This window comes from Nasonia vitripennis, chromosome 5 (genome assembly GCF_009193385.2).
Source record: "Nasonia vitripennis strain AsymCx chromosome 5, Nvit_psr_1.1, whole genome shotgun sequence".
NCBI classification, from domain to species: Eukaryota; Metazoa; Arthropoda; class Insecta; order Hymenoptera; family Pteromalidae; genus Nasonia; species Nasonia vitripennis.
The window spans coordinates 5,115,126-5,141,697 of NC_045761.1; the positions used below are offsets into that span (position 1 = coordinate 5,115,126).

Here is a 26,572-nt window from a genome sequence, read left to right on the forward strand (position 1 = left end):
AGCTTTACGAGCATTTGAAACATTCAGGAGGAACTCTGTTTTTAACGACGCCGTTCTTTTCAATACCGATAGCTCTTTGAAATTTAATTAGTTTCCACAGGAACGGCCATTAAGTGAAATAAGTTTTCTTCAATTCTCCTGCGCGGGTTACATACTTTTTACAGAATTTCGATTAACTTGGACTTTTTTCATAAGCCGTATCCGCGGCGTTAAGGGTAAATTGAATTTGCGCAGTAATTTGTATAAATCAGCGATAGAGAGAGAAAAAAATGGCAGTCCGATGATCAAAGAGGAAATGAACGAATGCCTCCGTGAAAACCTCCTGAAAGGCAGCTAAAATGACCCAGATTCTTCGCCGCGATGAATATTAAGTTGAAATATTGATAAAAAGAGACCACACGTTGCTACATTTTCAAAAGCTAGCGGACGTACCAAGAAAATCAAGTAACTCGGAAACGTATAATGTATTAATGGATTCGACGAATAATATATGACTAAAATGAACGTCAAAAACTGCCTGGAAGAATTGCATTCAGTTAGCATTACTTCAACGATTATATGCCTGTTCAGCCCGAAGCATCGAAAGAGGCGGAAACTCGCGCATTCATAATGTCAACAATTATACCCGATAATTTCCGTTTTTATTGAACCACCATATAACGATTTCCTCGCTGCGCGCATTTTCGTTCGATATTATCGTTTAAATCTGCCGAGAGCATGAATTTTGCGCAGTATTAATTACGCGTCTAATAATTAACTATTCAATGCGCCGCATACACATGAACGAGTTTCGGGGAACAGCTATCGTTACAAACGCTGTTTTCTAAAGCAGATCCTCATTGTCGTCTGCAAAATCAATGTACAGCTGGCTGCATATATGGCTTTTATTAAAAGCCACACACGTAGCGCCATGACAACAATGGAAATCGTTATTATTGGATTTCCTTTATATCAACGACACACCCTCATTACGTGGAATATATTCGTTAAAAAAGGTAACCTGAACTCAATACCCAACGCGCGAGAGAGGGAGAGAGAGAGACTCGATATCGAAAGCCGTAAGCGTTGGACCAAAAAGAGAATAGAAAAAACACAATATCCTTTATCAGCGATGGAGCAACGCGTTTCAGCGAAAATCCTCTCCCTTTACACGAACAACTAGTATGTGCACGGCAGAAGTTTTGCTTTTTAACGTCACTTGTGTTCGATGTATATCTGATGCAAATATTGCTCCCTACAGAAGTTCGTTACGAACACTTTTTTTGCAATCGCTATTTTTCAGTTTCATCCCTTACGGCCGATATCATTGAAAAACTGATAGATAAGAATTACGTAATCGCCCGGAAACATGTATTCGTTAATGAATCATATCGTCAAAATAAGCTCAGAGAAAGCTGAAACGCCATCATCATCATTCTATCGAGCCAATTTTCAACGGACAATGCAGCTGTTGACGTATAATGTCGCATTGTGTCCGCGACGCCAAATAGCTGCGATCCTTGCGCGCGGCGCGCTAGAACAAGCCGATGGGAATTGCACGCATTTAGTCGCATTATACCGACGAGAACCGTCAGCTAAGCCCTTTGGTATTGGCCCTCATCAGCTGGATCGCATAGCACAGTAGGAGAGTGTGTGTGCGGATAACCGAGCCACATCCGACAACTCATGAGGGCTCGATTCAAAGACGCGGGCTCATATTCCAGGATCACATAATTATTATTCTCCGCCGAGATATTGGGTACGTTATGTAGCGACGAAGAAATCACGAATGTCATAAGTGCTTCGGAGACAAAACGACGATGATCCTTTGGGTTACGATGTATGAATGCGCAAGATGGAACGATCGAGCGGATAATGCCTGAATTCCGTATGAGCTTTTGCTGCGTCGATCGGTCCGACGCGCAAACGCTAACTGGCCATGTCTGTATATATATATATATATATATATATATATATATATATATATATATATATATATATATATATATATATATATATATATATATATATATATATATATATATATAGAGAGAGAGAGAGAGAGAGAGAGAGAGAGAGAGAGAGAAAAGCAATTTAGAGGTATAATACGGATTATCGAGGATTTTCACGTTGACCGGTTTCATTTTCTTCGCCGTGAGAGGCGAAGGGAAAAGCTGAAAAATATATGACGTTTTAGACGTATACTCGCTGCTAATTGAAACAAATTTATCAAACGCTGATTCGATCTTCGGAGAGTCGAAAAATGAATATTTACGCTGGAATAACGGCCTACTTCGGCGAAGAATAATTTTCCAACGAAAAATATTTTACGCCGGCAAATAGCCCTCTCGCGCTATACATATATAACAAATCGTTCGGCTGGAAGCCAACCAAGAGCTTCATCAGAGCAGTGGTACAAGACCGAGCATTTTCTGCTCCGTGAATATGCATACATCCGCGCGGCCTAAAGTATTGGCGCGTCGTTTTACATACATATTCGAAACGTCGGAATTTCAAATTTTCAACGCAACGCGCTATCGGCGTCCGAGCGCTTATACGTGACCGAATGAAAGTATTTTCAGTGCGGTTCTTTTGCGCAACGCTGCGTCGTGAAATGAAACGATTTGCCGCAAGTATAATATGGCAGCCACGGATGAGCGACGCCGTGTATTGTGTACAGGCTGAAATTAATAAACGCCAGTCATAAGCGCCGGCGTGCTCGGAGCAGCAGCAAACTTGAGACATCAAAGCTTTGCAGCGCAATTTACGATCGATCGAGCCGTTCATCAGCCATCGTCTCAAGCGTAAAACAATGGTTTTACCGCGTATATTTACCTCTCGCCAGCGGCGCAGCCGAGCGACATTTTATCGCCTTACTCGCGGCTTTTTATTATACGTCTCTAAGTACCGAGCCCTCGACGAGGCGTAAAAGAGCTTGTACTCTCGCGCAATCATTCAGCTCGACGGTAGACAAAATTTCTCTCAGCTCTCGACAAAATATTCCGAATATTCATAAAGCAATAAAGTGTCGCTCTTTCTCTCTCTCTCTCTCTCTCTCTCTCTCTCTCTCTCTCTCTCTCTCTCTCTCTCTCTCTCTCCCCCTCTCTCTCTCTCGATAAGTTTTACACGAGGTAAAACTAGCATCGTCAAAGTTTAAATACTCAGCGCGCGCTCCGTCGATTATGAAATTTACGACCTGTCGAAAGAAGCGTATCGACGTCGTATTTCAGAGCAGAGCTCGCATGCTTAAAATTGTCCGGCCCAGCCGTAAGCCGGCCTTGAGGGAAGAGAGCGCGCTTTTTCATTAAGCGTCGGACGAGTGACCTGCACACGCGTAAAAGGCTCTCGCGCCGGATAACGGCCGATCGAGAGCATATCCTCTTCTCTTTCTCTTTCGAAAGGAAAGCTTTTATATAGGAGGGACCGGGGATGAACTCTCTCACCTTTGTTTTTCGAGCGAGAAAAGAAAGCGACAAAAAAGCAAAGCTAAAGTGGCTGTGGCGCCTGCAGAGGTTACTATATCGAAGGCGCGTCTCTTCTCGCTTCTGCGTGCACGTGTCCGTATATATACACGTATAGGGGATACTTCGTCTGCGCATCTGTCCTCGAGCTAGCGGTGGAATTTTTCATCAGAGAGCACGCGACGCCCGCGGACAGGCCGCGCGATGACGTATCGCATGAATTTTTCGAGAGAGAGAGAACCACAACTGGATAAAAAAGAGGCCGTATGTGAAGATATCGATATGCGAGGCGAGACGCCGAACTTATTTCGCGGCGACTTTGCTCTGTGAATTTTGAATTCGACGTACTTTTATACGGGAGTTGGTTTTTGACGGAAAGAGAATTTTTGATACTCGAGTCTCGATTAGGACTGAAACACACAAATGAATCTGGAGCATGATAATTTTTATCTTTCGAGCATGCCGGCCCTGTTCGCAAGTATACTGAGTGAAAGCTCCTCGGAGAAATGGATCTGCTATCTGGCCTCGGAAGTATGATTTCTATGGAGCATCGTCCAGAGACGTCTCTCAGTCTCGCGGTGTATACTCGGCAGCGCGAGAAGTAGATTTCCACATCAATGAAGTGTACTCGAAATAAATGTTTGGACTTGATTTCTGTACACGAATGCTCCCACGCGAGTCGCTCGGTCTTTATAGCTCGGTTCATTCGCTCGAAACATGCGCGCGGAGATACGCGTAATCTATAAGCTGCAATCGCTGTCGACAAGCACCCGGCGACGCATGTTAATTTCCGCGTGAGCGGGCAAATCGCTTTGGGGACTGCGTGTACGGCGTGTATGAGCTTTCGACCTATTTACGGAAAGCGCATCATGTATGTAACGCGAAAAGTCGAATGGATGAGCGGACGAAGTGGCAAATACGTGTTTTAGCGGACCATTTTCGAAAAATCCTCTCGACATTTTCAGCGTCGATCGCATGGCACTCCTGCAAGTCAGCCACAGGCCACCCCACCGCCGCCGCCGCAAATCGTGCCCCCCTCAACCTCAAAAGCACTCGTCGCGCGCGTCTCTCGATCGCAGCGACAAAAAGCTCGCTGCTGTAAATCCCTCCGCCGTCGAAGATTGCGTATCCGCGCGTGCACACGACCGAAAACACAGCTACCCCACACGCGTCTATACAGAGAACGCGTACACGACGAACAGCTAGGGGGGGGGGGCCAAATTGAAGCAGGCTTCCAAGCGATTTATTTTGGCAATGTAGCGTAAAAGTCGCGGGAGAAATTCACCACGGAGTGGATTTTAAGTTTCGAGGCCATTTGTCCTTCCCTCCCTTCTCTCTCTCTCTCTCTCTCTCTCTCTCTTCGCCGTCGCAGGCTCGTTTTCAAATCGTTTAACGAAAGCACAGGCGCGCCGAGCACCCGACATAAATAAAGCCGCAGGCTTACGTTGCGGTTTGGCAGCGTGAAATATTCAGAGTATCTCTGCCATCGCTGGCGCGCGCGAGCTTGACGCGGCGTAAGCTTGCGGATCGTAATAGTGATTTTTCCGGAAGTCCTGTGTAAATATTCATGAGTATTTACGGGAGAGTTCGATTCGATATATGTTTAACAAAGCTTGTTAATCGCGTTTATATGTAGTCGCGCGAGAATTATCGCGCGCGCACAACTGGACGGATCGCAGCTGTGGGAGGAGTGGATAGCGCGACGATAAACAGCACGGAAGCGACGGGCGCGTATTTACTTAGGTCCGAGCGGAATCGATCGCGCGGAAAAACAGAAATAAGATGCTGCTCCTAAAATAGACGCCTCGATAACACAACAATTATGAGAAGCTCATCGAAGAACTTTATATATAGGGATTCTAATACACGATTTGGAGGAAAGAAGTATTGGAAAGAGGGGCAGACACATCTAGGCGATAAAAGCAGCGACAATGTGTACGCACTCTGTCTTTCTGGGAGAGACGAATTAGCCGGCGCCGAAGGCGAAAAAGTGGGCTCGTTCGCATTCAGCCAGGAATTTGCGTCGATGGCGTGCGAGGCTCGAGGAACAAAATGAGCGATGTGTATAAATATAGGAAGGAGTGTACTCACCCCTGGGAGATAGATTGCTCGCGTTTCCCAAGTAGAAGGGCCCCTGGCGCATCTCGATCTCGTGCACGATGATGGCGAAGCTGTAGACGTCGCCCTTCTGCGTACCCTCGGCCGGCCTGCGCCCCATCCTCAGCAGCTCCGGTGCCGTCCACAGCTGTTCTGCAAAAGAGCACGCGCGCATCAGTCATATCTGTCCTCGCTCTGTTTGATGAAGATGTCGCGAGGGAGGTATATGCGACGCTCGAGTGTATGTGTGTGAGAGACTGCTGCAGGAGAATCGAACTAGCGATCCAAAACTTTCTGATCTCAGACGATCAAAGTAAGTTACACCGAAATTTCGCTCGACAAACTGCCAATCTCGCGAGTCCCACATTATAATCACACGAGTTCTCGGTAGCTGGCATTACCGATGATTGCGCCCCTTTGTGCTAGCTGCAGCAAACTTCACACACGCGAATGGAAACTGTACGACTGCGTCGAATCTAAAGGAAACCTGACGACCTGATAGTCCCTTTGAGTAGATTAGTCCAAATTCTCAAAAAGGCGGACTCACTTCTCCAATAGGCGTAGCTGTTACGGTCCTCGTCGGGGTCCAGCGGATGTGGCTTTCTTAGCTCGTGCAGTCCAAAATCCGCGATCTTCAGGACGAACCTCGAGTCCACGAGGCAGTTGGTCGACTTGAGGTTCCCGTGGCTGCGTATGTCCGAGGCGTGCAGGTAGCCCATGCCCCGGACGATGTCGTGGATCAGAGAGCCCCGGAACACCTTGTCCAGCTTCATCTGCTCGTTCTCCAGGATGTCCTGCAGGCGAGAAGGAAAAACAATTAGAGTCGCTCGCCAAGGAGACACAGCTATAGCTATAGCGAGTTGAAAGAGTATAGAAAATGAGAAATGTGCGACGAGATGAAATTTTAAGATTTTATCAGAGCACAGCTTATATGCTGGTCATTCCGAGACTATTAGCGGGATGGACGCCAAATTGCGTTCTCTCTCGAGAGAAGCTCTGTAGATTTCGAAAATGAAGAAAAGCTGCGGCGCGCGAACCTTTCTCCGACGTGCAGAAAACAAAGGTGACCGCCGAGGACAAGGACGCGTCGAAAGGGAAAATATCTCTTAATTATACGATAACGGGACAGTGCGCTCGCGCCGGGTTGTTTTTTTCATCACCTAACACGAGCGCGAGCAAGAGAAAGAGAGAGAGAGGGAGTAAATCTCCTGCAGAGTACAAAATCCACTGCTTCGGCTTTTCTTTTCCAACTTCTTAAATTGCCTCGCTCTTTCCTCTCGCTAAGCCGGACTTCGACTTGTTATCGTCTCCTTGGCTTATCGCGGATCACTCTAACTTGACATTAAGTCGTTAAGTTGCAGGGGAATCCCTTTCCCACACGGCGCTTTTCTTTCATAAACTCAACTCTTTCGGTATTTTTTTTTCTTTTTCCTCGCGTTACACGCTGAAGAGGCGTCGTCGGGAGAAGAGGATTCATTAACGGGAAATTCCAGCGCGAAGAATACACACAGTGGTATTTCTAATCTTAACCGAATACCGCTTCGCTATGCTGAATTCGTGAAAAAAAAAGGCAGCGTCTCGGAGATCCTTTGTGACGTATATAACTCGGTTATATACTCTTACTCAAAGGATATCTTCGCGCGGCAAAGTGACGCCGCTAAAATTCATAGTACTACATCTTCTTTAATTTCAAAGTTATTCCTATAGCTCTTCGAAATTCGCAACGTCTGCGAAAGCTATTACTCGCGATATTCTATTACTGCGTGTCGGCGGAAAAATCGTTATTCTCCTCCCTCTCCCTTCACAACCGTCGGAATAATGCATGGCGTGTGAAAACTAAAAGAATGAAAAGAGAGATGTGACCGTGTGTGTATATAGACATACTTAGGAAGATTGCGAGTGTTCGGAAGGCATAAGCCGTATATGGGATTAGGAAAAAAACTACTGAGAATAAAGCAAACCTGAAGTGAACCTCTCGGACAGTACTCGGTGAGTAGGCAGCAGTGGGGCGGATCGACGCAGGCCCCGTAAAATCTCACCAAGTGATCGTGCTGGAGATCCTTCATCTACGACAGTCAGCAGCAGACAATTTTTCACTCGTTGTCATGCGCATTGTTTATTTTCACAAAGCAGTTATTATCATTTCTTGCAGCCACATTACTATTATTATTATTATTATTATTATTGTTGTTATTATTATTATTATTATGTATCGTGTCCAAGCAAGTGTTAGTCGCGCTGAATTTCCAGAGGAAACTTGATTATCTACTGAATCCGTTGAATTTCAAAGTCTTTTACGACTGTCGAACTTAACGACTCCCCTCGAATCGCGACTCATAATTCAAGGATAGATCGGGTCGTTATTCTTCGAGACAAGGACGGAACGGAAAGTAATGAAAAGAAAATTATTCGCTGTGTACGGGAGGAGAGCGTTAAGATTCCAACAGGAGGCCAGGCAGCCAGAGGCGCGCTACAAGAAAAGTGGAAGAGACAAAAGAAGAAACAAATTTAAATTTATTCTCACCCTTTTCAGCTCCAACAGCAGCGGACGCGAGATCTCCACCTTGTTCCTTGGTATCGGCCTGATGGCTATTTTCGAAGTCTGTAACATCGAAATAAGGATTACATTTTTACACAAATGCGAATGACATAAGAGAAACTCGTAAATTTCAAAAGCTACATCCAGAGCCCGAAACTCAAACGCTTTAACTTTATAATCCGAGGACAGCCGCGAAACTTGCAAAACGACTGATTAAAGTCAGTGGTCACGGCTTGAATTCCCAGGAGTTTCCAGTGCCAGTTTGACGTTTTAAATATGGAAGCACGCGGGCTATTCGAAATTTATTCAACCGCATACTCTAAATCGAGCCGGTGTCTCCTCTTTTCTGGGACGTAAAGGGCAAACACACTGCCATGACCCGAGGAGCACGGCGCGACGTAGGAGACGGGGCTGGTGTGCGGGGGAGACATAAAAGCAAGAAACGGTAATCGACTTACCTTGTAAATTCCAGTGGGGACGAAGGAGCGCCTGTCCATTCCGCCGGGCAGGCTCATGTTGTCCTCGGAATATATGCTCTGGAACAAACGATGCGAAATCGATGCAGTGGCGACAGTTTTACGGGCGCGGACATGCCGCACGCGCGCACTTAATAAAGTCGTATATAAGAGAGATGCCGTTCTCCGCGCGACGAGGGAAAGTAGAAGAATATACAAGGAGGAGAAGAAGAAGAAGAGGAGGAGGAGAAGAAGAAGAGGAGGAGGAGAAAGACAGGGAAAAGCTGCTCCTCTAATTCCGATAACTATTATATTCGCGTCTCACGCAGGGAGCGAAAGACATTAAGTCTGCTTTACGAGTCCCTCTCGCTTCTTTTTCTTCTGTCCTCCTCCCCCCAACGCCTCGTCGTCCGAGCGGCTTACGGACGGCGCGCGCGTCTATACGTGTGGGTATATATACATATACGCGCAGCGTATCCCAGGAACACGTTCCTCCATACGTCGAGTCTCGTCGGCAGATTAGAAGAGAAAGGCGCGAAGGGAATGAGGGATGGCCCTCCGGCGGGCGATAATAACGTGAAAAATTATTATCATCGTACGAAACACTCCTCTCATCCTAGGGACAATTGGTCAATTTTTCCGCATCTATTATCGGACCATATCGGTATAAGAGAAGCTGTCGTGCAGACGAACGCGAGCAGCGCGAAAACGAGCCGGAAACGCGGGCGGACGCTGAGTGAGAAGGTAATTTTCTTTGTTACGCACGAGAGTGAGTCTACATATTTACGGTGCTTAAAACAGAGTAACTTTTGCAGAGAGTTGCCCGGCGAACAATGAGCTACTCTGCTACTCGGCTCTTTGCGCCGCGCAAACGAATATATAACTTTGCATAGTAAATCCGTAGCGTTCATTAAGAATAGCCGTAAATTACCCGCGACCAACGAGTCGGCCGAGATTTTCATTTTCCCCCGGTGAATTTAAAATGCTTTCAACGCGCTGGAAAACGTGCCAGCGAGGCCCTTAAAAAATACAAATAAATAAAAGAAAGAGAAACTCGTCCGAGACAATGGCGATGAAATGCCTCGTTATTATTCTCCTAATGGCTTACATGTTATCGTTCCGAATTTCGACCCAATTTACCGCGCGTATACATATACATTATTCAGCAGCGTTTCGGTCCATAACGGATTACATCGTATCGCGTAAAATTATTATTGCTCGGTGCAAAGTTAAAGCTCTACCAGCTGACTGCCACGTTGCTTGTTTGGCGCCAGGGAGTACAGGGATCCGGCTTTGAACTTCTCGCTCGGCATCACAATAACGTCTTCCCAGTGCACCTTCCACGTCATCGAGGCAATTTCGGCCTCGAGTTTGAAGTGCCTGCGGAGAAGAAGAGAAAAAATAAGATCGTTATAAGAGCCAAGCATCGGTGTAATTTATGCTTCAACTTGATGAGATAAACAAAAATTCCAAATGAAGTAAGTGTAGCGCCGTAGCTCGCGCGCCGTAAGGAAAAAACTTGCCGACGTAGTTGCGCAGTTTTATTAATTTCAGGCTCGCAATTTTCCTAATTGGCTCGCCGGAGTTGTAAGTCGAAAACTTAATTTCCGAGGCTAGAAGCGCGTTAATCGTAAGAAATTCTCTCTCTCTCTCTCTCTCTCTCTCTCTCTCTCTCTCTCTCTCTCTCTCACACACACACACACACATACTCACACACACATTGTTCAAACTAACGCACTGTCTTCTCAAAGAAAGGGCCTCGCGCTGCATCAAATTTCGCTCCAAGTAAAATTGTCTCTCTCAAGGCGAGCACATCTGCCGTAAAGCTGAGGAAAAAAGACTCCAGCGCCGGCTCTTAAAGATCGTTTACCGGAAAGGAGCTGTAAATCGTCGGCCTGCTATAAATTCAAGCCGGGGTGTACACGCGATATGTAAAAATTTTAATTAACTCCGCGCCTGTTGAAGTCCATGCGGCATCAGCGCTGCACTGAATGTCCCGCGGGAAGAAAGAAGCAGCAGCGGACTACTCTCGACTGCAGCACGTGGGGGCAGGAATTATTTCCCAAATGCAGCTTTTCCTCTTAGCCGGGTTATATACGGAATTACCCCCCGCACGCGGCTAAGCAAAAGAAGAGTCGAGAGAGCTGGCAGGGAAAAGAGGAATAAAACACGTCTATTATCCAGCCATTTCCATGAATTTACATAATCCTTAGACATAATTCGTGGCCCAAGAGAGAGAAAGTCGCACTTTCCCGCAGACACTTTGATCGTCTCTCCTCTGCCGCGACTGTACACATAAATACAGGGGTTAATGGAATCGCCGGCGAGTGCGTTGTACTTTTGGATCCGCGCGATAATGTATGTGTCTCGAGATATTCACTTGATATTCCCGAACGGACGTCCCTCCAGTGTACATCGTTTTATTTTCCACGGCGGGATATGCGTCGCATACATATTTACCGAGAGCCAGTGGAAGGACGCGCTCTGCTCTGCCAAGAATCCCTCGCGGAGGCGGTACAGGATTTTTTCGACACCACCACTGCCAGACAATCGTCGACCCCTTACGATATGCACACGCTGTATAGTGGAAAAAGTAATTTACTCGCTCGTAAATCTGAATGAGACGCCTCGTAAATCTTGGCTTCTCCACTGCGCCGCAAGACGCAAGAACGGCCTGCTGATGCCGTGTGTAAAGTGCGATGATGGATGAGGTTTAGCGGAGCGAGTGGTGAAGGTCTGGCTGTGGTCAGACGTGCGGGCTCGACTCATCGCGGCGGATTAACTCTCTGCACTTCTCGCTCGAGTTTACGATACAACTGCTGCAACTGCTCTGCCAAAACTTGTCAGTCCGATTCTTAAGCCAAACGAGGGAAACAATTCCGCTCATCGCGTCACCGGATTCTCACGATCCATTTGCAGATTAAGAAAGCTGTGATATGATGTAATTCGAAGCGAGCGCATCGATCGGCGGTACGGCAGTCGAGATTAAACTACGAGAGGCGTCGGGATCGGCCTTACGGAATTCCGCATCGAATTATCGATGGATTACTGGCTGTGCAGCAGCGAGTCCGTATTAGCCCGAGATCTACTGTAATAAGGCGCGCGAGCTTCCTAATCTTGGAATACATCCCTGACAAAAACAAACGAGTCCGCGTTCCAGTGCAGGGCTTACGGCATAAATCCAGCTCTGTATAGGTTTAAGCGACATTATTAGCCGGGGTATACACGTACACACCGCGCATGAAATTCCGCGTAATACGAGGCTCTTATACGCGGGACGTAAAGAGAAGACGGACTGCTTATACCGAGTCCTCTTATTATGGCGCGTATAAGGATTTATCTCGGAGCCGTAGCTCATCAGCATTTCATCCTTACGACAATTTCGTATCGAGTAAATACATACGAATCTACAGTTTGCAAGACGAAGCGATTCGGCAGAGAAACTTCTTCGGAATTTCATTCGCCCTTCCACGTGTTGCTGCGAGGACACGCTCGAAAACTGTCCAAGTCCAATCATAGTCCCGCCTTTTCTTCGATAAAATCAGAATCGTCTACTTTCCTTTCGACGCTATCCCGTCCCTCCCCCCAGCACTCAAGGGAGAGAGAAAGAGCGAGCGCGTGTATTTGTATCAACTTCGCGCGCGCTCGGCAGATGCGGCCAAGTCGATTCCTAGGAATCTACTTCCGCGCGCGCAACTGGGACGACACCCGACGCTGCACCGCACTATATACGTGTACACACGTACCTACAAAGCACGGGTGAAAAGTTTTCGAGATGCGCGGCGGATCAGCCGAGGCGATTCGATATAAAAAGGAAGTTGCGGTTCGGGGAAGTTTTGCGAGGCCGGAAATTGGCGTGTTCGATTTGAATTAGGCCACGATTGCTCCGGGAGTTCGACGGAATTTAGAGAGGCCGGTTGCACTGGCCTATGATCTACGCACTGGTTTGCGCTCGTGGTACTACTACGGCATAACGAGTGGGATAGGCGAACTCCTTAACGGCCTGACGCCGTTAAAAGTTGGAAGAAATTGAAAAGCGCATTAGCTCGGCCGGTAAATTTTCAGCTCGCTCGACGACAGATCGGAAAACTTATGCGCGCTGCAGTAGTCGAGTAGGACTGTGCTCTCATCGGTAATTAACATTCATTCAGAGTCGCTGTAAAATCCGGGAGAGAGTTATACGTATGCCCGAGCTCCGGGAGATTAGCTCCGGAAGAAATTAAAACTACTTGCCTTCTTTGGCTCTTGATTATATTTTGAGACTGCACTGAAGTTGGCGAAAGTCGCCGAGAGAATCCAGCAGGGCTCAAAGTCGTCGCCGAAAGACGAACAATGAGAGGAGAATCGCGCGGCTAAAAGGAGCAGCGCGCGGATCAAGACTTGCATGTTAAATATCGAGAAAGTCGTGTGGGTGTGCCAGGCGTATAATCCCCACGACGCAATTCCGACTGCTAATTACGGATAATGCGCTTGCGCGCGGCAAGCCCAGCGTATACAGCGATAAACCTAATTCGCGCGCAGCGAACTCGAGTTTCCGGCGATAACGAAACACAACAGGGTGTAAAAATTCACCCGGAGGAGATAAGGGACATCAAGTCGATTAGCTGCGTAAAGTGCAAAGACACGAAGCGAGTGCAGCTCGGATCCTAATTAATGAGCTGTTAAACGCAGCGAGCGGTGCAGTAGGTACCGAGATTCTACACGCCAATTTCCCTTCCTCCGCGAGTACAATAGCTGCTCTCGTTTAATACACCCCCATCTGCTGTGCCGCTGACTATATATGTATACAGTACGTACGGATGCCCGGCAGGAGCGAAGCTATATAGTGTCGAGCGTAGTGCCGGGAAACGACAAGGGAGAAGCTTGATTCGATTAGAGCCGTGTGCGAGTCCGCGAGAAATTGCTTCGGAGGGAGATAAGTGCCCCGCGAGTGTGCGCCAAAGGAGGAGGAGACTGTCGCGGCGCCAGCGAATTCCGGACGCCGGCTGAACTATTTTGACGCCAGCCGTATGGCCATATCGAGATTCCTTCCTTTGTTAATTAAAAGCTATCGAATATGGAGACTATAAGGGGGGCATTACTCATCTTGCATATATACATTGTTCTAAATCGTCACGAGATCTTTTCTCGATAGGAAACGAGAGATGGAGATCGAAAGATGAGTGCGTATGTGTGTGTGTGCGCGTGTGTGTGTGTGTGTTTATATCTAGGGATTTGATCGATAACGTTTAATTTGCTCGGTTATCCGAGCCCTCGTCTCTTTCCCTTCTTTTTTATTTCCTATCTCGAGTCGAATGCAGCTGGGCCTTTCAGAGATGAGCTAATGAAGGAAGTGCGCGCTCGCGAGCTTCTTTTTCTCGCTATATATAACCCGATCGGCAAAAGGAGGCCAGTTACGCCGTGGTTATTAGATGTCGAACTGCCACTGCTCTTCGGTGAAATTTTCGATTCGGATTAAAACTTTTAGAATATATATGTAAGAAATTCGATATCTCGCCAGATATTACGCCGAGTTTTTTTTTCAAAACTGGAATGGCTTCGAGAACGGTGAGCTTACAGAATGCACTTTGCGGGATATCAGAACCAGTGGGCGGAGAGCACGTGTCGCTTTTTTTAGCTTAGCGTTAACGAGCGAGCTTTTCCGGCGCATTAAAAATATGGTTTCCCTTTGGTGCAGTCGGATTTCGCAGAAGATTAGCGCATCGTGTTTTCTCCGCGTAACGCGCGCAATTTAAAAGAAGGAAGAAAATTCCCTTCTTCATTGAAAAATAAAACGACGCAAGCCATCTCGCAAACGAAACGCGACTGCACTCAGAATAAGAGAGTGAGAAAGGGAGAAAAGCGCATCTCCTAGGTGATGATACGCTTCCACTCTCCGCCGTGTGTCTGGGCCTCGTAAAGGCTGGAAAATGTATCAAATTACGCCCTCCATATACAGGCACTATGCACCTTCTATACTTCGGCTCTCCAGTCACACGGTTTTATTATTACGACGAAAGGGGCGCACTCGCGAGAGAGGTGTATACCTACTTTTTTAATTTTGGTTTACCGCACCGCGCGACTCGTTGTTTATCGGAAATCCATCGGCAACGAATTAAGCCAAAAGAGCGAGGGAAAGTTTTTCCTTCTCGCCGGCAGCTAGATAGATTATTTAAATGCGAACATTATGCGCAGCGAAATTGATTCGATACTTCGCTCCTGGCGAGAGAAAACAATTTCCCGGACTTTCCCCGGATACAATTTATCGAACTAAACGATTTTCTCGGGCTTCTCGCGAATTAATCAGCGCAGAGGACTCCGGTATTTCTCATCGAGGTGCGAGTTCAAAATTGATGGTAGTAACGAGCGATCTCTCGCCGTTACACCGATCCACCTCCAAATAATAATAATTATAACAAAAATAGGAATAATAAGAACGAGAGAGATAAGAAGCGCGGACGTGGGCAAGCGTATGAATACGGCGTGGCTCGTCTTATTGCGAGGATGCACAAAAGGCCGGCCGGAAACTTTGCCCATAAATCCGGCCCTCGAAATTGGAAATACGTGCGGTGAGTATAGGGCTGCGCGCAGACTACTGCTGCATCCGCTTCGATAAAGCTTCTCCGAGCAGGCAACACATTTTTACGAATTCATGCGGTTCCGCGCGCGGTGTACACGCCGCGCATCACGTCCTTCATTTGTACAGTACACGCGCAGCCGATGCTTCCGGAATCCGGAAAATTCAATCCGAGCGAGAAAAATACGTCTCGCGCGCGCAAAGTATCCGGTGCTTGTTTTCTCTTCGCTGAGCACACAACGTCGAAGACTCCAAGGTTGTATAATATCCAACAGGGCTCGACTACACTTATACGCGATGCTTGATGCACCGGCGAAGAAACCAAATTGCGCGCGTCCTTTGGCGCATGTAGGAGCGTCTACTCGCGATCCTCTTTGCGGATGTATGCATATGCATGCGCGCGTGTCTCTAGTCCAGTCAAAATGCAAATACCCTTCCAGAGTGTGTATACGACTACACGTATACGGAGTTACCGGCTTGTCAAGCAAGACGTGCGGAATTTCCTGAACGTGTCGCGATCATCCCGCGAGTACATAGCTGTCTTCTTTTTTTGGTTTTCTCTCCAGCGACGACGTACTGCGTCCGGCGAGTAATTGCGGTTCTGCTCGATGAGGCGGACGAGAAATAAAATCCGAGTGAAATTTTCCAACTCCGCCGACGAGGGGATTTACAGCTGGCTCTGCAGAACGAGCAAGACGAGCTTCGAAAAATAAAAGAAAAAATAAGCCGGGAAGAGACGTCCTGGCATAACCCTCACAGCGCTTGATTCAGGCGGGTCGTAAAAAGAAAAGGAATAAGTAGGAGACGCGCGGCTGACAAGAGGAAGAGGAGGAAGTAATGGAAGTAGCTGCGACTCCGCGCGAGAGGAAAACTCATTTTCCTTCTCTTCATTCATTTAGAGCTCGATTGATGACATCTGGCTTCCATCCAGTCCCCTTTTTATACGCATAACTCTCATGTACACTATAATATATATCCTCGGGCGGCGATTCCCAAGATTTCGCGTAAAAGAAAATTCACCAACTTTTCTAATGTCCGCGTCGCATAAAACTTCGTCTACGTACGTACACGAGGTTGATAAACACGCGTGTGCAGGAGGGTGGCGGGGGAAAGTTTATGTGTGTTTTTTCCCGAACGAGGGAGATGAATTGGGGAAACGGACTTTTATGCAGACGCCGTTTTGATAGTGCTCGCCCCGAATATAGTTGGAATATCTCTCTCTCCCGCTCGCGCGCAACGATCGGCAACTGTCAGAAGCAGGATCGGTGTAATAAAAATTTCATGCGGTCAGCGAGTTTCGAAAGATAAGTGGGTTTCGAAAGTATAAGTGGGTTATACAACGATTCCATCGATCATCCATCAATCAATTCGAAGGCAATGTGTACACCCGGAGATATTTTATTTACGAGTTTTTGCGACAAAGGCAAAGCGTATACACACACACACACACACACACACACACACACACACACACACATATATATATATATATATATATACATACACACGCAGACAGATGAGAACGATACCGCGAACAAAGTTCAAGTGTATCGCGTGACGGCATACATATCAGAGGAGTCGCGCGAAACAAACATTAACGAGCGTACTCGACTATGTGTATAAACTTACCTGTAAATGAAGACCGAGCCCACCACGAGAAATACAACGATCGAGCTGAGTACGATCGAGAGTATGGCGTAACCGGGCAGAGCTGAAACAGGAATCAAACGGTTGTAGTTGCACGAGTCTCGTTATATGGAGTTCCCCAGAGCGCGCGCGGCTTCTCAATTAGCCTCTGGCTCGTGCCAGAATTTTCACCGCTCACCGAGAGTATCCCGTTTCCCGCCATGCGAGAAACACCTCTGCGTTAAGCGCCAAAGATACGTAGCAATATAAAAGGCTCGTTAAGATCGTTAACCGGTAGCGAACGCAAGGAAAGCGCTGACTTTGCCTTCCAACGGCCCCTTTGATGTTTCACGCGCGGGGATGTGAAAACAAAATAGAAAGCAGCGATGGCTCACAGTTATCGGGACAGAGGGATCCGTCATAGCCGCAGGTGGGCGTATCGGGCGGTGGCTCGAGCCGGTCACCCGACCAGTGTATCCTTTTGCCCGGTATGTACTCCAAGGTTTTGTTCGCCCCGTAGTAGTTGGCCACTATCTGAAACAGCAGAATGCGATGAGTATGAAGGAACTTGCAGCTGATGCTGCTGCTGCTATGGCAGCGGAATAGAATGTTTGATTTCGCGAGTTTGGCCCGATTGAGCGAGGAATTCGCGTACAGATTACTTTTCCGATCGCGCGGAATAAATCGAATAGATTAGATTCTCGTTGGCCGGCGCTTATACCTTTCTGTCCCGCGCACACTCGATTATTCAAGCAGAGTACAAAGTGTGCCCGACCACGTCGCTGAAGTTTATACGTTATTTATAAAGCGATATTTTAAGAGCCTATGCACACCCGCAGTATTACGCAGCCGCGGAACATCGTTGAGAATGATTTACCAATTATCGATCGGAATACATCATTCCGCTGCATCGGGCGCAGGGGCGATCAATCAAAAATAGCCATAGTTCGAACAATACGGCATATCCGCGATGCGATCAATTACCACTCGCGCATAGTGCCAGCCGCACACAGAGAGACGTCGATAGAGAGAGAGAGAGAGAGAGAGAGAGAGAGAGAGAGAGAGAGATAGAGATAGAGAGAGAGAGAGAGAGAGAGAGAGAGAGAGAGAGAGAGAGCGAGCTCTTTGAAACTTTCACCTCGATGAATTTCCCATTAAAATTCTTCCCTCCGCCTTTTGGACGGCAATGAAGTTCGATAACACTCGAGCATAATTAACAGCCCGTCATTGTTTTGCCGACATCGTATAAAACGTTCAATTCAATCTGAAAAGCTGCACGAGAAATTGCCTCTCGACGCGGATTTGAATGATTATCAAGTCAAGGGCATAATTAAATCCGTCCTATACAAGCTCCAATCCGAGTTGCCGCGAGGGCGCATTTTTTTCTTCTTTCCTAGCGGCGAGCAATTTCCCTGGCGCAGTCGGCCTCTATCGAGCACACATCGCGCAGTTATCTCGTCGAAAGCACGTTTCCGCACGCGGCCGAGAGGTTGATTCGAAAATGCTTTCGCTCGCGCTCGACAGCGCTATGCTGGCTCCTTCCTCGCCGAACTAATAATTACACTTGAAAATTTAACCCGATCTTGCGAGTACTCGATCCTTAATACAAAGTTATGGCGCATGAATATGTATATATATATATGTACACACATATATGTGTGTGTGTGTGTGTGGGAAGTGTAATACGTGCGGATAAGTGTAATGGACGTACCTCGAACTTGGAAGTTTCGGGATTCATGTCGAGGAGGGAATAGTCGGCTATGCGATCGCCGTTCTCGTCGATGTGGACGTACCCCGTTATACCTGCGAACAGATTAACGTTGATGGATTATTCTTTCCCTGACTCTTCGATGTACGCTGTTCGTAATGCGCTCGGCAAAACTCGTTGACCGAAATGATTCGACCCAGGCTTGATTGCCCCACGCAGTACCGAACGCGTAACGCCACGTCTACCAACACAATATACGAGCTTTGTTTATTTATACATCGTTCGCATGCACTGAGCGAAACGACTCACCCTTGAAGCTCCTGCCCCACATGCGTCTGGTGAGGTTTCCGCCATCGAGGTTAACCTCGCCAGGTTTGTCAGGCAGGCTCTCCTTGAGCGCCAGGGCGTAGAGCAGCACCGCGTCGTAGAAGGCGGTAACGAAGGTGGAGACCGAGCTGTTGCCGAAGGTGAAGTTGTAGCGGCTCTGGGCGAGTGACTTGACCTCGCGCGAGAAATTTAGGTACTCTACGTTGTCCGGGGTCCTCGTCGTCACCGTCAGCAGCGCCTGGTACGCCTTTCGCGCTTTCTCGTTGCGCTCCGGCGTGTCGCCCACCACTCGCCACGGCTCCTTGGTGCTGTTGTCGCTGTAAGTATATAGCGAGGGTCAGGCTTCGATCGGGTGTATTTCCGTGCGCGAATCTGCCGTTGAAAATATTCGACGCATACACATTCATATGCATCGGGAGTCGAAGGGCGCAGTCTTGTCAGTCGGAAAATGACATTTTCTATTCCGGGCGTAGCCAATTTTTATTCCATTCTCTCCTCCTCGAATTCCGGCTCTATTGAGGTGAATCTATTTTGGGTTCGCGCCGCGGCTCCGAATGCGAATTCGAAAGTCCGCGGAGAGCGCGCGAGAACTTGCTTTGAAAACGGAGAATTTTTTGCAAATAGAAGGTAAACGTTGCGCGCTGTTTAGTATAATACCTGCGCAACGAATATATACTGTTCGCAATGTGTGACGCGAACAAAAGTATGCGCCTCTGTGTATAATGCTCCGCAGGGAGAAATAATGCTCGGGACGGTCTCCTTCGGAAGCTGAATGTGCATCCTCATTACCATATTCAAATAAAACACGCAGGAGACGCAGTTTCAAAAGAAACTTCCGCGTCGCTTTAAATCCAGAGGAAAAAACAAAGGCCCGCGCGCGCTAGCCCAGTTCTGCCGTTAAGAGTTTCCGAGAGAAGCAACGCGTATAGTAGTCGACTCGTTTTCAAATTAATTATAGAAGAGGAATTAGCGTTCGCGCTAAAATTTCATGAAAATTCCAACCGGAAAAAGCAGGTTAACCGTCTTGTTCTCGGTGAGGTGAACTAACTTTCCGAACTTTGTTAAAATTCCTTATTAAACTGTACCCCCAGTGTAAACATTTTCTTTCTTGCCACGCGCTGCAGAGTCGACGGGAAAGTAAGTTCCCGTTGTCGCGCGAGAAAATTACTCGCCGTCCCTTATACAAAATAAATATAATCTCATTAGTGGGAGAGAGAGAGAAAGCTCGAGCAGGTTTGCGGAAACTCAAACAAAGTCGTCAACCAGCTTTACGAAGGGAAACTTGGCTCGGCCAATGTTCGAAATCTCTCGCACGTATATAATCAAAAAAAGTTCCCCGCCTCGCGCTCGAACAATCTCGCCCCTTTGAGGCGTCGCGACACCGAGTACTTAGACACGCGAGATAGTCGTTGTGACGGAAGCTTGCGACAGAGGGCAAGCGTTGCAATTCGAGAAACTTAAGTGATATCTCGAAGAATCGACGCTTCTTGTTTTCATCGAATCGAGACAGTGAGCCAAAGCTTTTCCGTTTCCTCGAGCTTTCAATCTCGCGCGAGTTTTGCCCCGCGAGAGCTAAGCAAGAATCCGGGAGAAATTTCTCGACGAGATTTAATTAATTATCGTCGCAGCCTGCGAGGAACAAAGAAAAATACAGCTGCTCGCTGTCCCGTTAGTTGTCGAAAACGTCTTTTATGATATTTGCATTCCTCGAGTGCGCCTTGGATGCTCGTTATTTTTCACAGCGTCGACCCAATTAATCAGATGCCAGTTCTTTCTCCGCGAAATCGCGCAGAACCCTCTCGTCAAGTCGACGATCGAACGCGCGTAATTATGAGGAGAAAGTCGAGCCCTCGACGAAAACCTCCGCGAAAAAGCAATCGAGCATCGAGACGCCAATGGGAAATTAATTAATCCGAGGCGTAATCCAATAGAATAAGAAAGGCGCGAACTACGTAGGAGAGCCGCGTGGCGCGCGGTTTGAGGTTTCCAATTTAAAGCTAAGTGCAATTGTCGAGCGATGTAGAGCAGACAAGACCAATATCCAGCCTCAACAGGGTTAATCACGCGCGAACTCGCGGGCGAATACGAGCGATCGATGGCCCCGTCAGCGATGCTTCGATATCATAGCGCGCGGCTGTGTGTGTCTGTGTGTACACAAACGAGAGGCTAATCGCGACTCGGTGATTCGTCAGGATGAATTTTCAAAGATTGATGCGTTCGCTATAATCTATGAGCGGCAGCGAAGGGGGATCGCGAAGCCCTTGTTTCGTATCGCTCTCGATTTGCATTCGAGAAAGCCGACAGGGGGGAGGAATAAAATTCCATGCCGTGAGAAACGAGGATCGATACTCGAGCTAATTATGATAGATTTCTTGGAATATAGAGCAGCCGTTATAACGCTGCGATCTCTCTCGCGCACGCAAAGGGCGAAATTTTTACCTCCTCCCTTCCGTCATTAAATTCTCAATTCGAGCGCAAGCTCGCTACGCAGTAGCGCTGAACGGAAAAAGAGACTGCCTTCGCGCGCTGCAGTAAACTCGAGTTACGTAAAGGAGAGCGCAGAGCTCTCGCTAATATAACGATCCGCCTAACGTAAGTAAAGACGCGGAGCGTCGTAAAAGCCGCGAGGATGTTTTTTTTCCTTCTTCGTACTTACCTACTCGTCAGCTCGATGGAGAAGAAGACGTACTCCCCGGAATCCACCATACCAAGTTCCTCGGCTGCCAGTAGGATCTCTCGGATCGTCGTCGCGTTGGCGCACATCACCACGACTGAAACAGAGAAGGCAGATCAGGAAAAGTAGCTCGTGTTATATCGTCGTCGGCTGTTATTTTGGCAGAAGCGGAATTTATCCCGCAAGCTGATCATCGCCACTATCGCGTTTCCTTTGAGCTTTCGCAGTGCTCTCTTCGAGTTGTTATGATAAAGCCCAGCGCGGTACGCGTGATTAAAAGTATCCTTCATTCCTTTGAAGCTATACACACCGCTGTACAGCAGGTACAACAGCAGCGCCGAATTTAATTAAATTACATTCCAGGCATTTCGGTGCGGGACCCCTCGCGAAACAACGATAACCCGCAGCGGCGTCTCTAGAGCCGCGTAGAGCTCTACAGGCTCCTCGTCCGGATTTCGTCTCACATCAATCATTCGCGCAAACAAACAAAGCGAAGCGGGTAAATTTTCGAAAATTCGCGTAACAAGTATATATATGTACGGCGCATCTTCGTAAGGCCTAATTTGTAATTCGAGCCGTGCATCCGACTCGTGCCCGGCATATCTTATAGGGGGAGCTGCAATTGCAGTCGAATATTACTTCGAGCGTAGGTATGCGCGGACAGCGTGATCGGAGCAGGTGAGTTACTACTCGATTTACCTTTCGCCGAGAGTTCTCCGTTCGGTTTCGCAAGTCTCTCACCTGATTCGAGCTCCTGATTGACATGCTAATTCGATGTGTATACCTACTCGAGAGGCTTTTTCCCGCAGCTCTATCGCTTTGCCGGCCCGATAATCGAGCTTGAATGCGCCGTCTGATGAGGGTGACTGCGCGGGTTTTACGATCGAGTGGAAGCAATTGCTAATCAGGCTTTTGTAGCCTAGATCTGCGCGTGAGAGGGTATATAAAAGCCGCGCACGCGATGTGTGTTTTCAGCACACTCGCGTTTAAAAAGAATAAGAGGCGGACCGACACGTCTTATTTTTATCAGAGACGGTCTTTCCGAAAATAACGCGGCTAAAAGCCCCGAAAATACCTCCGGTAAACAAACTCGAACGAATCTCGACCGACGAGGAAGAAAAAAATTAATCGCCCCGTCAAACGCAAAGAACGCTCGAACGAGCAGTTCGCGTGCATAGCCGATGATGAATTTCCTCGTGGGTGAGATAAGAGAAGCAAGACACAGCGTTGGCCTTAAAAATTTCATTCCTCTCGAGGGACGTCAAGTCGTCGTCGCATTTCGGTCAGACCCGTGCGTAGGTGTCAAATTCAATTTCGCCCGCACGTTCATTGCTTATATTGTTATCACGCGCGGTCGATTCCTTTTATCGCGCAGCGAGTGAAGTGATGAAACTGATTTCTTCACAGGGCGGAGGTTATACGTTGGTGTGCTTGGCGGTTTTCTCCGGAAGAAACGTATCGAGTGACCAACCCCTTTTCTCCCGTCATACAACGCTCTCTATATAGATGTTGAGCTTTAAGTCGTAATTTTAAGAGGAGAAACTTTAACGCGTTTTCGAAATCTTCGCGAAAGAGACGGCGGAACGTTATTTACGGGAGTGCGCACGTATACACAGTGTGTGCGTGTGTGTGTGTAGTGTGTGTGTAGTAGTAGCAGTAGTGTATAGAGTCTTTCTCGTAGCCAGGATTACGAAATTATCCGCGCGCACGAGTCAGCGAAAAAAGAATTACGAGCTGCAGGTACAGGCAAAAAGCCTCGCGTACGTGGGACGAAAGAGGTATAGAGGTAAAAATAAAATCCAAGCGAAATTCTCGAGTTTGTCAAATCTGCATCTTACGCGATTGTTTTAAGGAAGAGAGACAATATCGCGCGTCATATTCGGACGTATTTGGAAAGCCGGCTGCGCGCAGGCGTGGTCGGGAAAAATTTCGGCGGCGAGTAAGAGAGAACAGCTTATAACTTTCGGCATTCGCCGGCCGTATCGACCGCGAAAGGGCGGACACATGCTCGAGGACAGGACGCGTCGTGTGCGGCTGCGAGAAGCTTATACACCTAGCTATAAATAGGTGGGAGATCATTTATCAAACGACGGATATTCGAGAGTGCGTACAAACTGTCGCGCGCACTTTTTGTATGTAACGCGCGGGAATAATCGAGGCGCCGAAATCACGAGGAATAATGGAGCGATCGCTCGGGTGTCTATGACGGGGAGAATTCATAAAAGCTCTCGTAGGGACAGCTTAATTCATCGTAAAGCTCGCCGGCGGATACAACAATCACTCGGCGTCGAAACGAAAAAAGGAAGAAGAGGAAAAGGCGCAAAGCTCATCATCCTCCTCGTTTCTCGGGCAACGAGCGAAGCGCGCGCGCGTAAAATCTTTACTACAAGCCCATTGTAATTCCGTTTACGCCCTCGAGCGGAGTTCGAAAGAGCCGCATACAGGCCGTTTATACGACTTCATCTCGCGATAATTTTTCTCCTCGCTCCGACACAATAAAGCGGGCCCTTAATCGAGCCGGTCTTCTCGATAAAAATCCCTCCATCATCTCGCCCATTATTGTATATCCCTCTCTCGCTTTCTCTCGCGCTGTATACGACTTAATGAAACGCCGAGAGAAAGCCTATCGCGCGCGGCGATACACGTGACGCTGCAGAAAGCTGCAAGCGCACGTATAGCAGTGAGAGAGACTGAGGTGAAAAACGCGTGGGCGCCCTTATACAGCCGCAATCGGGGGAGGATATCCAGCGCGAAAGGCTCTGAATTATTCAGACGAAGCGTCTTGCGCGCGCCCGCTACATGCTGATCCTGAGATATCCGATCGACACGCCACAATATCATCTCGCGAACGCCCAGTCCGCGTGTATGCGTGCACGGCTCTGAATCACAATGCTCTTTGACGAACAAAAAGTAAGAGAGAGAGAGAGAGAGAAGGTTGGGTAGTCTTAAGTCGCGTAATCCCGAGTTTAAGCGCGTCTGCGTGCGCGCCGAGCGATATCTCGTCGTGCTTTTTTCGCTCACTCGAGTACGCGAGAGCAGATCCGCTTTGTCGAGGGGGAAAATCCTTTCGAGAAGGAGAGAGAGAGAGAGAAGCGTCCAGTCGCTGTTTGAATTTCGAGAGAGGGATTTTCAGGGACGGGTAAATACTTTTTAAAGGAGCTCCGAAGCTACTTCTGATGCTTCTCGCGGTCGAGCGGCGATCACGCAGCCCTTTGTGCAGCGGGAGCTTCCTCGGAATATCGTAGAGGTCGCGTTGGAAACGATATCCGGCAGGCTTTGGAAAAATTAATGACGACGTTTAAAAGAGTCATGCGATTCTTGATTTTACAATATCTGTAGCGCCGGTACTCCTTTGACGATCCATCAGGACAGTCCGACTGCTCGCGTTACTCGCGTGTACAGATCAAAATCTCACAACGAAAAAAAAAAGAGACAGGCCGATAGGCGAGCGTGCGCGAATCGTTTTCTACGCCGTCGATGGAGCATGAAATTCCATTAAACTCGGGGCGATTAATTGCGCGTTTGAACTTTCACTTATCGCTGAATCTCTCCGCGAGAGCGGCTTTCATTAGATTCATTTGAATAAAATGAAAAAAGCCGCTCTCTCTCTCTCTCTCTCTCTCTCTCTCTCATCACCACCGTCGCGCGCTTTTTTATTTCGCATTCTGCGCGGCTTTACGCGACGAGGGCGGAGATGGGGAATGAAAAAAAGAATAAGAAGAGACGAGAAAAATAATAACAATAAAGGAGGCGCATCCTTGCAGAGCTGCCATCTCGTCCTCGGCCCCCGCGAGACACACTTACTTCTGGCCGACTTGGAGACGAAAGTCAGCAGGTTGCGGTAGTCGTTGGCGGTGGAGTCCTCCTGATTGAAGCTCTTGTACATGGAGGTCTGGTTGAGCGCCGTGTAGACGGCTCCGAGGGTGAAGTGGCACTTGGAGTTGCCTCGACTGCTGGCCATGGCGTGATTGTGAAACAGTAGGGCCGCGACCTTCCAGCCGAAGCCCTGGAGAATGTGCTGAAGCGCCTCGCCGACGAGCCGGTGCGAGCCCATCATGCGCGTGAGCGTCGGGTAGTGCTCGTCCTTGTGCCTGAACGCGTCGGCTTGGCCGCCGGCCGTCAGCACGGGGATGTCCCAGGCGCCGGCGTAACGCGCCACCGGCGCCAGCACGTACTCGCACACCGGGCCCAGGAACGCGTCTGTTTGATTTCTCGAGGTTAGTCGACTCTTTTCTCTCGTATACTCTTTTTTCTTCAAAGCTTCCCGAAGTTTTCCAATTCAATTGGCTCGTCGACTTTATACACATCGCGGATTACGGGAGGAATCAGAGAGCTCGTGCGCGGACGGCATTAGCATACAACATTTCGCGAAGAAGTTTTATCATTTCAAGTGCGGTGGAGTTTGCGGGAGGAGAGTTTGTATTACGCCTCTGTGCTCTTTTCTATAATGTGCCCGAGAAGTTTCGAGCGCTCGGTTATCGGTTAATGTAGAGAAAAAGGTAGGACGATTGCCGGTTAAAAAATTCAGCTTCGAAGTTGTTGAATGAATATTCAGCCGTTCGCGCTTGAATTCATCGAGCTAATGGCGATCTTTTTACCCTCGACTGGCGTGTGACGACAAAAAACAATCAACGGAATATCCAGTTTAATTAAAAAGTTCCCTCGCAATTCAGAGGAAATTTCTCGGATCCAGCACAGTTACACACATCATACGTCCCGCGTCATCGAGGCTATCGCATACGCGAGCACTCGTGAATCTCTCGACAGCGAACGCGTCGAACTACTGCCGATTAGCCCGAAAGTCATAGTAGGAAATATTCGCATTAAAAAAGAAGCGTCTCGACAGCAGAGAAGCACGTATATAAGCTTGGAAAGTTCCTTGCGCAGCATTCGCTTATGCATCAGCGGATTCTCCCGTATAATAGCTAGAACACCGAAGAATCCGACGGATTCAGGTCACTGCGAGTGACGGAAAGCTACGCACGCTTTGCCCCCTCCGGAGCTGCAGTCGAGGTGTCTATATAGTAAGACGTTACTCCGGCGCGTGAGCGAGCTGTGCAACCGGAGATAAAAGTGCAGTCACGCGACGGGCGGTAAAAATAATATCGAGGAAAGAAAGCCCGTTTATCGCGAGGTGCGTGGAAAAATAC

At 48.1% G+C, this 26,572-nt stretch overlaps 1 protein-coding gene across 8 annotated transcripts in view; it reads right to left on the minus strand.

Annotated features, from left to right (window-relative positions):
• Window positions 1-26,572, minus strand: part of LOC100120090 (atrial natriuretic peptide receptor 1) — an 85,109-nt gene that overhangs the window by 29,335 nt on the left and 29,202 nt on the right. For 4 of the 8 annotated variants that reach the window (XM_031932048.1, XM_031932045.1, XM_031932047.1 and 1 more), the window contains exons 4-15: window positions 25,227-25,622; window positions 21,405-21,519; window positions 18,731-19,065; window positions 18,425-18,516; window positions 17,109-17,247; window positions 16,717-16,798; window positions 9,773-9,911; window positions 8,535-8,612; window positions 8,062-8,139; window positions 7,499-7,603; window positions 6,085-6,331; window positions 5,532-5,690 (exon numbers count right to left, since the gene is read on the minus strand). In XM_031932048.1, coding sequence (XP_031787908.1) covers window positions 5,532-5,690; window positions 6,085-6,331; window positions 7,499-7,603; window positions 8,062-8,139; window positions 8,535-8,612; window positions 9,773-9,911; window positions 16,717-16,798; window positions 17,109-17,247; window positions 18,425-18,516; window positions 18,731-19,065; window positions 21,405-21,519; window positions 25,227-25,622 — 1,965 coding nt within the window. The remainder of the gene's footprint in view (window positions 1-5,531; window positions 5,691-6,084; window positions 6,332-7,498; window positions 7,604-8,061; window positions 8,140-8,534; window positions 8,613-9,772; window positions 9,912-16,716; window positions 16,799-17,108; window positions 17,248-18,424; window positions 18,517-18,730; window positions 19,066-21,404; window positions 21,520-25,226; window positions 25,623-26,572) is intronic. The other 4 variants (XM_031932042.1, XM_031932044.2, XM_031932043.1 and 1 more) reach the window with 1 other exon arrangement.